Source organism: Rana temporaria, chromosome 3 (genome assembly GCF_905171775.1).
Source record: "Rana temporaria chromosome 3, aRanTem1.1, whole genome shotgun sequence".
NCBI classification, from domain to species: Eukaryota; Metazoa; Chordata; class Amphibia; order Anura; family Ranidae; genus Rana; species Rana temporaria.
The window spans coordinates 49107120-49122983 of NC_053491.1; the positions used below are offsets into that span (position 1 = coordinate 49107120).

Consider the following 15864-nt stretch of genomic DNA (forward strand, 5'->3'; position numbering starts at 1 on the left):
ATCAGTGGGTGGCCTTGTCCCCACCCTCCTGTCCGACATCCTTTGAATAAAAAGTCAAAGGAGCTGGGTGGAAAATTGTGGTCTAAACAACGGCTGCATCCAGTCAGATGCAGCCAATTGTATGGGTATTTCAACAGCTGGTGGGGTTGACTGAAAATGCGATATCCTAAAAAAATAAAAATAAAACACACACGCACAAAAAAAATACATGTTTTATATTTTTTGTGTGTGTGTTTTTTTTTTTTTTTTAAACCACAGGGTTGAACGAAAAAAAGATCTGTGTGTAGCTTTAGCGTCTACTGGAGTAGGGTCTGCTCGAAAGGCCTTTAGGCCGGGTTCACACTGGTACGACATGAGTTCTACTACTTTGGATCCGACTTTGCCCTGCGACTTGAATTCCAACATGCATCCGACTTCAATGAACAGGGATCCGACTTCGATCCCCAAAAATTTCAGGCACTGTATCTGATATGAATCTTTAGGAAGAACTCCACTCCAAATTTTAACAAAAAAAAAAACTGCATGGGTTCCCCCTCTAAGAGCATGCTAAGCCCTTCGGTCTGGTATGGCTTTTAAGGGGAACCCCATATGCCGAAAAAAAAAATGGCGTGGGGGTCCCACCTCAAAGTCCATTTCAGACCCTTATCTGAGCATGCAGCCCGGCAGGTCAGGAAAGTGGGTGGGGACAAGCGAGCGTCCCCCCCCTCCCGAACAGTACCAGGCTGCATGCCCTCATCATGGGGGGGGGGGGGGAGGTTGGGTGCTCCCACCCCAAAGCACCCTGTCACCATGTTGATGAGGACAAGGGCCTCTTCCCGACAACCCTGGCCGTTGGTTGTCGGGGCCCCCAGATCCCAGCCCCCCCCATGTACCGTCTTCCCTGATGTAAAGCGCTGCGCAAACTGTTGGCGCTATATAAATCCTGTATAATAATAATAATAAGTATGGAGTACATTGTACCCCTACCCATTCACCTGGAAAAAAAAGTGTCAATAAAACGCACTACAGTGGGTGACCGCGATATTGTGTCAATCTCGCTCCCTTTCTCGGCGAGATTGACCACCTACGAGCCCCATCGCGGGAGCCAGTGCCGAGCCCGGGTACCCGGAAGTAAACCAAGCCGCAGTCGAGGCTGTCGGCATGAGATCAGTGAATTTTTTTTTTTCACGCTCTGATACTTTCCAGCCTGGAGGAGAGATGTGGCGTCTTATTGACCCCGCATCTCTCCATAAAGAGGACCTGTCACAGAGATTCCTATTACAAGGGATGTTTACATTCCTTGTAATAGGAATAAAAGTGATCAAAAAAGTTTTTTTAAAAAGTGTAAAAATTATTATTTTTTTAATTTTTTTAAACGCCCCTGTCCCCGGTAGCTCGCGCTCAGAAGCGTACGCGCATATAAGTCCCGCACACATATGTAAACGCCGTTCAAACCTCACATGTGAGGTATTGCCGCATGCGTTAGAGCATGTGAAACAATTCTTGCACTAGACCTCCTCTGTAACTCGAAAATGGTAACCTGTAAAAAAATGTAAATCGTCGCCTATGGAGATTTTTAAGTACCGAAGTTTGGCGCCATTCCATAAGTATGCGCAAATTTAAAGCGTGATATGTTGGATATCTATTTACTCAGCGTAACATCATCTTTCACATTATATAAAAAAAATTGGGCTAACTTTACTGTTTTGTTGTTTTTTAATTCATGAAACCGTTTTTTTCCCCAAAGAAGGCGTTTGAAAAGTTATTGCGCAAATACCGTGCGGAAGAAAGTTGCAATGACCGCCATTGTCTCCCTAGGGTGTCTGCAAAAAATATATATAATGTTTGGGGGTTCTGGTTAATTTTCTAGCAAAAAAAATAGATTTTTACATGAAGGAGAGAAGTACCAGAATAGGCGCGGTGGACAAGTGGTTAAGAGACGGCGTGATTCCACCACCACATAGAGTGCAAGCTTACCAGCTGCACCAGGTGTTTGAGCTTGTGGCTAATACCCAGCCAGGGTCTTTGATCTTCCCAACACTTTCCGGTGGCCAACAAGCAGAACGTTCCCGGAGACTTGAAGTTATTCCAGCAGCCAGCCACGAGGTTGACCTCAGTATGAGTTGTACCTCTCCATGTGTTCAGCTTAAACCCCTATGTCTCCATGGTTTATTTTGCAGAGAAATCACTTGTCCTCCTAGCATTTCTAGCCACGGCCATCTTGAGTAAGAGCAGAAGATTGATGTAACATTTACTACTTGGAATCAGGGCCGGCCTTTGGGGTGTGCGAGCTGTGCGGCCGCACAGGGCGCCTTGGGCAACAGTAGCGCCGTGCGGCCATCACCGCTCGCAGAATGTGAGTCGCAGCAGGGCCCGGCCAGCGCTACCACTAGGCGGATTAGGAAGGCAGCCACCTAGGGCGCACTGCCACCTAGGGGCGGCGCTGACTCTTGCCTCACCTCTTCCTCCTCATTGTCGCTCCCCAGGCTCCCGGCAGAGGATAGAGGGGGCCCGGACAGCCTCTTTGTGTATGTTCAGGTGACCAGGGGGCGAGGGGTGAAGATGGGGGGGCGACACAAGATTAGCTTGCACAGGGTGCCTGAACACCTAAGGCCGGCCCTGCTTGGAATCCATCTGCCCTTAGCTCAGGCATGCAAGCAGAATGATGTGCTTAGCTGAGAAAATCCCTCCTCCTGAAAACTGCTGGGGTGTATGACATTTTCCTACATCTGAAATCAAGGAAGTAACTGAGAAAATGTAAAAAAAAAAAAAGTTTTAAAAGAGGTGAATAGGAAATGCTTTCCTATCTATTTACTATTGCTGGCAGCATAAGGATTACAAATGGTCAATGTTGATTGAGAGAGTGGAGTTCTGCTTTAATGTGAATGCAGATATTTTCATCTAGCAAGTCATTTTTTGTGTCTTGCAGGCAGGGTATCATCGGCACTTATTGCAAAAAAGAAATAAATAAAAATCCAGGTTCCTCTGAGCGCTGGCAATGATAAGCGATACTGCACAAGGTCTTTCCCACTTCCCTGGCTCTAATGTTACAAGGTTATAGTCTTATTAAGTAGGTCACATGGCGCCAGATATCCAGAGATGGGAAATGTAGTTTGTAAATATCTGTTACTCGATGAGGCTGGCGAGTTGTGCAGCGATTGCAGAGGAGCCGGGAAGTGTTCACGGATTTCTGAGCGTTCACAAGTTAAATTTTAAGTGACATGTCTATTGTTTGGCCTAATTGCTGGAAATCATTCTGGACTCTCCATTTGTACTTATCAAATCACTATAATTCTATCTTTTGTTCTGCTTTTGGTGCCTTGCCCTGATTTAGTTACAGAGTAATTGAAGATTAGCTCCCACTGAGAAATGCTGAGGATTCCTGTTCCAGGCTCCAGTGCCCTCAGACTCTTTGTTTATTCGTAGAAGTCTGGATAATGTCTGAGGCCTGCTTCAGGATGCCACCCAAACCATAAAATGTCTGTTCTTTTACTATGCTTTGTTGTCATTGTTACCGTTTTTTTCCTTAACTGTGGATCACTGTGACAGCTCGCCCTATGGATCTGTATATCTCTCCCCACCGCCAGATAATAACTGGAGAAGGTAAGCAGAAATCCAATGATGCCAACATAATGTTTTCCTATTCCAAAAAGCTTATATTTGTTTACTCTCTGGACTTGATTTAAAGGGTCACTTAGAGCCGGTTCACACTGGGGCGACTCGTCAGGCAACTCAGCCGCCTGACGAGTCGCGTCCCATTCTATTCAATAGAACCGTTCTAATAGGAGCGACGCAAGGTGCTCCGACTTAGAAAAAGGTTCTTGTACGACTTCGGGGGCGACTTGCATTGAATTCTATACAGAAGTCATTTTGCAAGTCGCCTTCAGGACGCCTTGCCGAGTCGCCCCCGAAGTCGTGCCGCCCCAGTTTGAATCGGCTCTAAAGGGAAAAAAAATGTTTCCTTTAAAATAACAAACATGTTATACTTGCCTCCACTGTGCAGTTCGTTTTGCACAGAGGTGTCCCCGATCCACGTCTTCTGGGGTCCCTCGGCGGCTGTCTCTGGTCCTCCACGCACGAACTACACACGTTCATGCGAGAGAGCTCGCATTGTGTGTAGTCCGTGCGGGCGCGCTCCCGTGATACAGCGAGCGGCCATAGCCGCTCGCTGTATCACTCAGCCCCGCTCCTCGGCGTGCCGCGTCACTGGATGTGATTGACAGCAGTGCCAGCCAATGGCTGCGCTGCTCTCAATCCATCCGCTCTAGCCAATCAGCAGCCAGGCTGGGTGGCGAAGAGGATCTTGGGACCGAGCGCGGGACTTTTGAGGGGTCAGGTAAGTATAACGGGGGAAGGGGGGGCGGTATACTCTGAAGTTTTTTCACCTTCATGCATTAAGGTGAAAACTTTTTCCTTTACAACTCCTTTAAAGCTGAAGTTCAGGTATGATTTTATTTTTTTATTATTGTTTTATTGCCACTACAAAGCTAATCCACTCCCTGGTTATCGCTTACGTCCTCTACTACAACTCCCTCCTCATTGGATTGCCTTTACAAAGGCTATCCCCTCTTCAGTCTATCATAAATGCTGCCACCAGAGTCAGACTTATCTACCATCTCAGCTGTTTAGAGTCTGCAACCCTTCTCTGCCTTTCCCTCCATTGGCTGCCGCTCACCCAACAAAAATTCAAAATACTAACAATAACTTGCAAAGCCATCCATAAATTGGCCCCCAGCTAAATCGCTAACCTTTTCTCCAAATATCAACCAAATTGTTCTTTGTTCCTCCCAAGACCTCCTACAGTTTAGTTCCCTTGTCACCGCCTCTCATGCTCTCCTCCAGGACTTCTCCCGAGCCTTTCTCATACTCTGGAACTCCCTACCCCAATCTGTCTGACCATCTCCTAATTTTTCCACTTTTAGGCAATCCCTGAAAACCCTCCTCTTCAGAAATCCTTCCTCCACCTAACAACTGTACTTTTATTTTCTCCATCAGATCATCCCCTACAGTTATTACCTTTTTTGTGTCACTTGACACTCCCTTTTAGATGGTAAGCTCGAACGAACAGGGCCCTCTGATTCCTCATGAATTGTAATTTTATTGTCTGCCCTCTTGTTTGTAAAATGTTTTGTAAACTTTGGGTGTTGTATAAATCCTGTATAATAATAATAATAAAAATAATATTGCATTGTTATATTGGTCCAGCTTGGGCCAACATAGGAATGCATACCTGAGAAGTAGTAGTACAATTTATGCAGCACTTCATATATATTGTACATTCCCTTTTAGTCCTTACACTCAAGAAGCTTACAATCTAAGGTCCCCAAGTTCACATTCATACATACGCCAACTAATGCCCAGTTAACCTACCAGAATTTCTTCAGAGTGTGGGTGGAAACTCACGCAGGCACAGGGAGAACATGCAAACTCGACACAGGTAATTCCGTGGTTTGGATTCTGCCCAGCGATCCCAGTGCTGCTTGGCAAAAGTGCTAACCACTTAGCCACGGTGTGACCAGAGTGATAGCTGTGATCTTCCGGGTCCTTTGCCAAGTGGCCGTCTGTCTGCATAGTAACCATGGGGAGGGGGAGGTGAAGCTGGCATGCAACATATGTGGAATTTTAAGGACAATCAATTCATATATCCAACTCAGAATGATCACATTTTCTTGTAGTATTTTTTTTTTAATTATTATTATTATTATTATTACAATGAATACAAAGCATTCTCTGGTTGGATGAAGTGGAGTTCTTGACGTCACTGCCTGCCGCTCCACCTCACCCAACCAGAGAATGCTTTGTGTTTATTGAAAAAATACAAGGCTTGGTGGCAGTGGCAAGCGTGTAGCCCCCCCCTGTGGTCACCATGCAGAAGAGGAGCAGCTTAGTACAGGACCCTGAAGATCGCTGCTATTACTGTACTAGTGGTGATTACTACACTGATTTTCAGCTTCCCTGCAGTCCATCAGGTATGTAATATGCATGTATTTACATTGAGAAAAAAAGGGGGGATTTTATGTATCCTCACATGTAGTGAGCATGTGGATACATGGTAGTAATACGTGTGCCACGTCCTGGATATATTCGAACAAGAAAATGACCTAGGGGCAAGTCATGGACTTTGAGGCTACTGTAAACTGGTAAAGATAGTAGTCACAAAAGGTTTTTTTTTGCTAAAAAGATTATTTATTACAAAAAGTATATGTCAAACAGTTATAAAATCTCCATACAATTAAATTCACACAGTGACAAAATTACACAGCGTTGCAATGGTCATTGAGAACCACCAGGAATTGGCCCAAACTGGACTAATTTAGCTTTACAATAAAAATCATACCCAGACTTCAGCTTTAAAGGGGTTGTAAAGACAAAAATATTTTCCTCTTAAATGAAAGTCTGACAGTAGCTGATAAAGTAAAAAGTAATGTTTTGCATTATAACTAGTTTGATACCTGTTGAAATCGAGCGGTTTTATTCACCTCCAGTCACTCCTGAATCGTTATTCTCACTGACTTCCTGGTTTGCGGTGCGCATTCATTCTTGCTACATCACGGCCTAATGGGAACTACAGTTCCCATTAGGCTTGGCCTCCATGCCTGTGAGGGATAAGAGAGCATCTTCACGCAGGGCTGTAGTCATAGGGAGGGGGTGAGCACATTCTGCTTTCCACCATGCAAAACAGCTCAGATGCTGGTGGAAAGCAAGAAGAGGAGAGAAAGGAAATGGCATTTTCAAACCTGGATTACTGTATTTTGGAGGTCAAAAGGAAAAGAGGTAAGTGATATTTAAATGCTCTAGCTTACAGCAATCAATTGATCTAATAAAAAACGAACCTTTAGTGTTCCTTTAACCCTTCCTTCAGAGTTTTTAGTCATTTGTCACATATACAGACTTTTTCAGTATCCTGTCTCTGCTTAAACACAAGTGTGACTTTTCTAAAGAGCCCTGCTTAATAACCGCTGATTTAAAATATAACAAAGTATCTACTAACACTGTTTAGCAGCTGACTACCAATCTGTTCACCTTGACTAAAGCTGTAATTTAAGTCTCCAACAAGAACATGCATGCACTTTTCCACCAAGACACAGACCACTCATGTACTGTTGTTGAAACCAATTCTCTGCAATGCTGTGTGTAGTATTCTTGTTTAATCACACAAGTATATGTAAACCTTTTTTGTCATTTATAAACACTGTTTGCTTCATTAATTTAATAACGTGAACAACATTTCCTATCCAATTTGTACTTCCAAAAACGCATATTTAAAAAAGCTCTGGAAAGTTGAAGCTGATAATTCTTGTAGGCAAATAACGGATTAGTGGCCAGTGTACTCTCTTAGCTTATATCACCTTCATTGAGATCGGAGTATAAAACCTAGTGATTAACGGAAAGGCAGACATCTAGTCTGATATTACGTCAGCACCTGAAATAGGAAACCTGTCCTCCTTGCATGCTGTGTGAAATTTGCCAAAGCTTAGATTTCAGGACATCAGTTTAAGAAACAGCTTGTCATAGACTGGCATTGGTTCAGTTGTCCAATTTAACTTCACCAGCTGCAGAATCCTATTACTGCTTGAGTACATTTCGTGCTGCCAGTTAAGTCATTATTTGCCCCTTTTGGAGTCAACAAAAGCATGTAGATCGCACTATAGATAACGTATGGGATATTCTACTACGTAAGCCATATGGTTCATAAGTTCAGATGGGCTTTAAAGTTGTAAAGCCTCAAAGTTTTTCAACTTAAAGGGGTGGTTCACCCTAAAAACTACTTTTTTTTATTAGACTGGCCCCCCACATTACAATACGATTAAGGCTATTATTATTTTTTTGATGCTGTACATACAGTAGGTGTTTGTGATATTGTGCTTTTAGCACGACAGCGTCGCGCTGATACTCGGCGACATGGTGCCGAGATCTCGCCTACATCTTGCACTCACTGGAATAGTGACAGCACATCCCAGCAAGCGCGTCATAGAAGCGACGGGAGATCCGACTTGGATTCCCGCCAATTCTACACGTGTGCAGCGTTTGTTATGAATCCTGAAGGGGAAGTCCCCGCCGGATTTTAAATAAAAATCCGGCATGGGTCCCCCCTCAGGAGCATACCGGGCCCTTAGGTCTGTTATGGGTTGTAAGGAGAGCCCCCCTACGCCGAAAAAACGGCGTAGGGGGTCCCCCTACGATCCATACCAGACCCGTATCCAAAGCACGCTACCCGGCCAGCCAGGAAGGGAGTGGGGACGAGCGAGCGCCCCCCTCCTGAGCCGTACCAGGCTGCATGCCCTCAACATGGGGGGGTTGGGTGCTCTGGGGCAGGGGGGCGCACTGCGGCCCCCCCACCTCAGAGCACCCTGTCCCCATGTTGATGAGGACAGGGCCCCTTCCCGACAACCCTGGCCGTTGGTTGTCGGGGTATGCGGGCGGGAGGCTTATCGGAATCTGGGAGCCCCCTTTAATAAGGGGGCCCCCAGATACCGGCCCCCCACCCTAAGTGAATGAGTATGGGGTACATCGTACCCCTACCCATTCACCTGCAAGAAAAGTGGTAAAAACACAAATAAACCACACAGTGTATTAAAATATTTTATTTTTCTGCTCCGGAGGCCCCCCCTGTCTTCTTTATTAGCTCTTTTACCAGGGGGAGCTTCTTCTTTGACGTCTTCGGGTGGGTGGGGGCCGCCGTCTGGTTCTCTTCCACCGCCGGGGGGGGGTGGCTTTTAAAAAAGCCCCCACCCCCCCGGCGGGTTTCCTCCGGCGTCTTCGGCGGGGCTCTTCTTCTTCCGCTATCCCGACGGGTCTTCTCCGCTATCCGGGGGGTCTCGCCGCTCTCCGCTGTTGACTCGTCGCACCCCGGTTCTTCGTCTCGCAGTCCGGTCCCTTCTTCCGTGCTGTACGTCTTCTTCCGCGCTGTGACGTCATGTTCTTCACTTCTCTTCTTCTCCCGATGTTGACTCGCCGGTCCTCCTCGCTGAAATGACGGATGCGCGCCTTGCATCGGACCTATATAGGCCTCACAGTCCCATCATGCTCTGTACCTATCCATGTGATACCTACCCACGTGGGTAGGTATCACATGGATAGGTACAGAGCATGATGGGACTGTGAGGCCTATATAGGTCCGATGCAAGGCGCGCATCCGTCATTTCAGCGAGGAGGACCGGCGAGTCAACATCGGGAGAAGAAGAGAAGTGAAGAACATGACGTCACAGCGCGGAAGAAGACGTACAGCACGGAAGAAGGGACCGGACTGCGAGACGAAGAACCGGGGTGCGACGAGTCAACAGCGGAGAGCGGCGAGACCCCCCGGATAGCGGAGAAGACCCGTCGGGATAGCGGAAGAAGAGCCCCGCCGAAGACGCCGGAGGAAACCCGCCGGGGGGTGGGGGCTTTTTTAAAAGCCACCCCCCCCGGCGGTGGAAGAGAACCAGACGGCGGCCCCCACCCACCCGAAGACGTCAAAGAAGAAGCTCCCCCTGGTAAAAGAGCTAATAAAGAAGACAGGGGGGGCCTCCGGAGCAGAAAAATAAAATATTTTAATACACTGTGTGGTTTATTTGTGTTTTTACCACTTTTCTTGCAGGTGAATGGGTAGGGGTACGATGTACCCCATACTCATTCACTTAGGGTGGGGGGCCGGTATCTGGGGGCCCCCTTATTAAAGGGGGCTCCCAGATTCCGATAAGCCTCCCGCCCGCATACCCCGACAACCAACGGCCAGGGTTGTCGGGAAGGGGCCCTGTCCTCATCAACATGGGGACAGGGTGCTCTGAGGTGGGGGGGCCGCAGTGCGCCCCCCTGCCCCAGAGCACCCAACCCCCCCATGTTGAGGGCATGCAGCCTGGTACGGCTCAGGAGGGGGGGGGGCGCTCGCTCGTCCCCACTCCCTTCCTGGCTGGCCGGGTAGCGTGCTTTGGATACGGGTCTGGTATGGATCGTAGGGGGACCCCCTACGCCGTTTTTTCGGCGTAGGGGGGCTCTCCTTACAACCCATAACAGACCTAAGGGCCCGGTATGCTCCTGAGGGGGGACCCATGCCGGATTTTTATTTAAAATCCGGCGGGGACTTCCCCCTCAGGATTCATAACAAACGCCGCACACGTGTAGAATTGGCGGGAATCCAAGTCGGATCTCCCGTCGCTTCTATGACGGCTCTGTCTCCATCGCGGCAAGCCAGCTCGGCGCTGGCTCCCGCGATGGGGCTCGTAGGTGCTCAATCTCGCCGAGAAAGAGAGCGAGATTGACACAAAATCGGGTTCACCTACTGTACCTTTGTACAGCATATTCACCCGTGGCTTCGGGGTTGCGAGTCCCGCGGGAGTGGGTGTTCCTAACATGTCTGTGATTGACGTTTGACCAAAAACGAGCTCCCCCCCGTCGCGTAAGCCGCGTCACGGTTGGCGAAAGGAGCCGAACGGCGAGTCGGCGCTATACTGCGCATGCGCATCGCCGTTCGGCTCCTTTCGCCAATCGTGACGCGGCTTACGTGACGGGGGGAGCTCGTTTTTGGTAAAAATGTCAATCACAGGGAACGCCCACTCCCGCGGGACTCGCAACCCCCGAAGCCACGGGTGAATATGCTGTACAAAGGTATGTACGGCATCAAAAAAATAATAATAGCCTTAATCGTATTGTAATGTGGGGGGCCAGTCTAATAAAAAAAAAAGTAGTTTTTAGGGTGAACCACCCCTTTAATGCATTCTATGAAAAACTTTTTTGTTCTGCAGCTCCCCCCCAGACCCCCCTTTTGTTACCTGAGCCCAATCCGATCCAGCATGTGCACATGCGCAGCAGCTCCAGCCTCCAGCTCTCTCCTCATTGGACAAATTGATGGCAGCGGGAGCCATTGATTGGCTCAAATCCAGTGACACGGAAATGGGGCCGTGTCCCACTGTCTGTGTCAATGGACGCAGCAGTGGGACTCAGGAGTAAGCCCGCACAGGTGCCCCCATGGAAAGCCGCTTTCCGTGGGGGTGCCAGATGAGGAGGGGCCATGGCACCCCAGAAGAAGAGGATTGAGGCTGCTCTGTGCAAAACAATTGCACAGAGCAGGTTAGTATAGGCATGTTTGTTATTTTTATTTAAAAAAAAAAAGGGTTTACAATCACTTTGAGTGCTTCTCCACTTTAATTTTTTTATTACTCTAGTGTCATTGGGGAAGGAGGGGGGGGGGGGGTGTTAACTTTAATGCCAGTTTCTGAGGGATTTGCTTAGAATCTCATGTCTTCTGTACAGGATTGCAGACCACTCTCATGATAAAGTTGGTCAGATGTAATTGAATGTCCATGTTTTTTTGATCTGGATGCACTTTGCTAGTCTGGTTTGCCAATACAGGCAGTCCCCGAGTTACCAACACCCAAGTTACGAACGTCTCCTACTTACGAACGGCCTCAAATGCCGGCCACTTGTGCTCCACGCTGGTCCTGGATACCTCAGAGCACCTTCCAGACACTTCCAACACTGCAGTACTACTTCTACTGCATGACCAGACGAGCCCCAGATAACATAACAAGCACCCGGGACATCACCTATGCATGGATGTGGGAAATTACACTTACGAATGCAGTGTTCCAACCGGTGGTTACACTTGCGAACAACTTCACCTCACAAACAAACCTACCGTCCTGATTGTGTTCATAACTTGGGGACTGCCTTCCATATCAAACCACCCCATTGTCACCCTGAAACATGGACCCTGGATGTTCCTTATCCGGTGTCCATTTAAACATAACCTTTAAGTTATAAGAAACACACACCGGCAGATTTACTTTAGTTTAAACTAGCTGAATACCCGGCGTTGCCCGGTCTTTCTATCTTAACCTTTTGGGGAGGAAAATCATAGTAATATACCCATCTTTTATATAAGGGTGTGGGTAAGGGTTAATTTAACTGTCATATATTTTTATTTGGCATATAAGTAATATGTGTGCCAAGTTTCATGTTAATATCTTTAGCCGTTTGGACGTGATGCTGGAACATACATACATACACACATACACACATACACACATACATACATACATACATACATACATACATACATACATACATACATACACACACAGACACGTTGAGTTTTATATATATAGATTTGTGGCCTTAAAATTGTCTAAGGTAAAAACACTGACGTGGTGCCCAAAAGTGAGTGTGGTAGTTTTCAAAACAATTCTTTTGACCCGTGGAGTCTTTTAGATTTCCAACTTGTACACAGCACTGTTTTTTTTTATTTTAGGCTAAGTTTACACTATTTTCAAGCGTTTTTTTGTGCAGAATTGCATGTTTTTGCCAGGCGTTTTTTAACTAAAATGTGTGAAGTGCTGCTGAAAAACGCTTGGGGGAGCGAGCTTATGTCGTGCTTTTCAAGCCTTTCCATTAAAGTCTATGGGGACAGAAATGCTGAATTCTGCCGGAAAAGTAGGTTGTGTACTTTTTTTGAGTGCCCGGACGCTTAGATATGAACAAGGGCTATTAAAAACAATAGGTTTTTGCTTGTTTTTGAGCCTTGCGCTACAAGCTACAAAACGCTCAAGTGTCAACGGGGCCTCACTATCAGATGCTAGACTTCATTAAAAAATAGAATATGCATTGGATAGTTGAATAGGGGTGTTTTCTAACCTGGAGCTAAGCCCTTGGTTTAACAATACCTATAATGGTTGTATTTAATGGGGTTATAAAGGCAGAAGTGTTTTTTTTTTTTTTTTATCTTGATGCATTCAATGCGGTAACGTACAACACGTACGACGAGCCGAGAAAAATGAAGTTATATAGCCAGTGTGGCTTTTCTGCTTGATTCCGAGCATGCGTGGAATTTATTTTTATTTTTTTACAAGAAGCTCACATCGAACATTTTTTGGAAATTCCGACCATGTGTGCACGGCATTAGAGATGACTTGGACAGGATTCCAAGCTCTGTGTATACTATTGTTCACAAAATATTGTCGCTTGTTTTGCAAAAGCACAGACCTACTACTTTGCAATCAGAGATGCCTTCTAATCGTTGAGGAGGGCAAAGAAGTTGGCTGGATTTAGCAGTTAAAGCGGAGATCCACTGTAAAAAAAAAAAATATATTAAAAGCCAGCAGCTACAAATACCGCAGCTGCTGACTTTTAATAAATGAACACTTACCTGTCCTGGAGTCCAGCGACGTTGGCAGCAGAAGATGAGCAATCGCTCATCTCTCTGCTGCCCCCACCACCATCCCCGGTGAGGGAATCAGGAAGTGAAGTGTTGCGGCTTCACTGCCCGATTCCCTAATGCGCATGCGCAAGACGCGCTGCGCTGTCCTCGCTGGTCCCCTGCTGTGTTCTGGGAGCAGTGTGTTTCCCAGAACGCAACGGGGGGGGGGGAGCCAGCAAGTGACGCACTACCCGCAGAGTGTGTTCCCGAAAGACAGGTATTCCGATGAGTGGAAGTTCCACTTTAGGGTGGAGCTCCGCTTTAAAGTACATTTTTTAAGCAGGCCATCACCTGAGGAAGAAGCCAAAATCCAGAAAGCTAAACCAGACTTTGATGTCAACAGCGCACCGCCAGAATTTTTTTTTGAATTCTAGCTGCTTTGAAATCTGTAAAGAAAAGGATTGGTACCTGGGTTTGACAGTATTCATACATGTGGACCCTGTACTTGCTGCCACAGTTCATCTTCTTTCACATTCCTTCAATATTGGATGACAATACCATTATTCATGGTAGAGCTTCGATCTAAATATCTTGCAACAATGCATGGTCTTGCAAGGGCAAATTTATATTAACTTTGTCGACTATATGGAAGCTTTTGACAGCACACCGCTAGTCTTTGACGCTGTGTTAGCGCTTACTTTATCACCACCCCATTTAGCTCAACTTTACTTACAAAGTGGGTTTATAGGGATCTGCACATTGAAGTCAAGTGTGTGTGATGTCCACATTTCTTTTCAGCCCTTCTATAGATTTGGGTTATGCAGCTGACTACTATCGGTGCACCAAGAGGTATCGAGTGAACTTTTCATACAGCCTGGACTTTGCAAACATTTAATGTCCCATATTCGGTGCCATATGCTGGAGAAGACTTCTCATTATGTTCACCTTTTCAAGTGGAATTGACGATGACCCATATGAAGATGAATATTATGACTTTGTACATCCATACCCAAGAACTAGTGAATATTTTACACCAAGACTTGCTTAATAGATACTTTCAACTACTTGGATAAATCCACTGGTTTTTAAAGTACACCCAACAAAGTGAGAACAATGGACAGTAGTTGGAGGTTCTACTGCATCATCTATACCAGGGGTGTCCAACCTTTTGACCTACCTGGCCTACATTGGAAGAGGAGGAATTGTCTTGGGTCACACACATAAAATATACTAACTATAATGAAAGCTGACAGGCAGATCACAAGTTAACAATCACCAATATGAATAAAGTAATACAATTTTTTTTTTGGTAATATTTTTATGGTAAAAGTGGGCAACATAAAACGATATTTGATGCGGTTTTTGATAAACTAATGCATCAGTATCTGGTTGGATGGATGAAGTAGCAATTCTCAATGAATTGTCAAGGTGCTCATCAAAAACGTTGGTTCTAATTTTCCCTTTTCTGTGCTTAATCCTTGAAAATCGCTCACAAATATAGGTGCTGCCGAAAACTGATGACAATTTAATAAGGCGTGATTGTGTAGAGTGGGACAGTTTTCTTTGGGAAGATAAAACTTCTAAAAGTCAAGTAAAGCCACTGTCAAATTTTTCTCCGGCCGTGTGTTTGTGAAGTGTAAATACATTTTATTAAAAGAAATCGGTAAGTTTTACGGTTTTGTGTTGGGTAAATGCAGAAAAAGGGGCCCCAACAGGTGACCTAAGGGCGGGCTTTAAAGGCGCAGTAAACAATAAGGATATAGAAAAATATTAATATTTAATGAAACATACATGCATAATATGCAAAGAAGCTTACAAAACATATATATTGAAGAGCAAAATAAATATTGAGTGAGCCCTAGTGCGTCAACGCGTTTCGCTTTTAAACTTCATAGACACATTCAAGATTCGTGAATTGCAAAGAGAGGAGACGGGTCTCAATTGCAACGGGGTCAACTTTAGTCAACAGGTAGTCAAAAAGGATAGTATCCAGTAGAAACTGGCTCAGGGGAGAGAATTCTCGTAGCCAGAATAAAAGGGCCAGCTATAGGCTCGTCAATTTTCAAATATTCTTGTATGATGGTCTCAAACAGGGGAAGATGTCAAAGTCAGTTAAGCAGAGGGCAGCAGGAAACCATGTATTCTCAAGATATGGAGAGATAAAGTCCCATACTCCGAAAATATCAATGGTTAATAGAATCCTTCACTATGAGGATTGAACTAAATCACAATCAGCTGATATGTTGCCCTCAAAGCCAAAAAGGTAGTCCTCACAAAGATTGGTAACAAAGAAATATAGGAGGTTCCCCTGGGAGAGAGCGAAGTGCCCTTGACCTTGTGTTGGGCCGCAGGTTGGACACCCTTGATCTATACTAAACTATGTTTGTGCCTTATCACTGCTATTTGGTTTAGAATGTTGGCACGTGGCGGAAATTGCATTGCCTTAGTTGTTATGCTTTTCTAGTACAAATCTGAGAAGGACTTTATGCATCTTGTACCCTTAGAAGATCTCAAATGATGTCCTTCTTACACTGTGTCCTGTTCAAGGACTTATCCACCATCATAGTACAAAATTTTAAAGTTGAATGAGAAACGTAAAGCGTGATACAGATTTACCTCATTAATATTCCCTTACATGGAGGTGTACTGTGGAGTTAGAACTTAGGAGCCTAACGTGGACTTGGCTCACTAACTAGATTAGCTAAGAAAAAAAATATGGAGGAGTTGATGCTAACAGGTACTTGTTGACCAAAAAAAATGATGCTGCACAT

The 15864-nt window shown here is 45.7% G+C and overlaps 1 protein-coding gene across 2 annotated transcripts in view; it reads left to right on the top strand.

The window, feature by feature from the left end:
* The window catches only part of CRTC3 (CREB regulated transcription coactivator 3), a 217243-nt gene that overhangs the window by 126434 nt on the left and 74945 nt on the right, over positions 1-15864 (top strand). For both annotated transcript variants that reach the window (XM_040342542.1, XM_040342543.1), the window contains exon 4: positions 3521-3582. In XM_040342542.1, coding sequence (XP_040198476.1) covers positions 3521-3582 — 62 coding nt within the window. The remainder of the gene's footprint in view (positions 1-3520; positions 3583-15864) is intronic.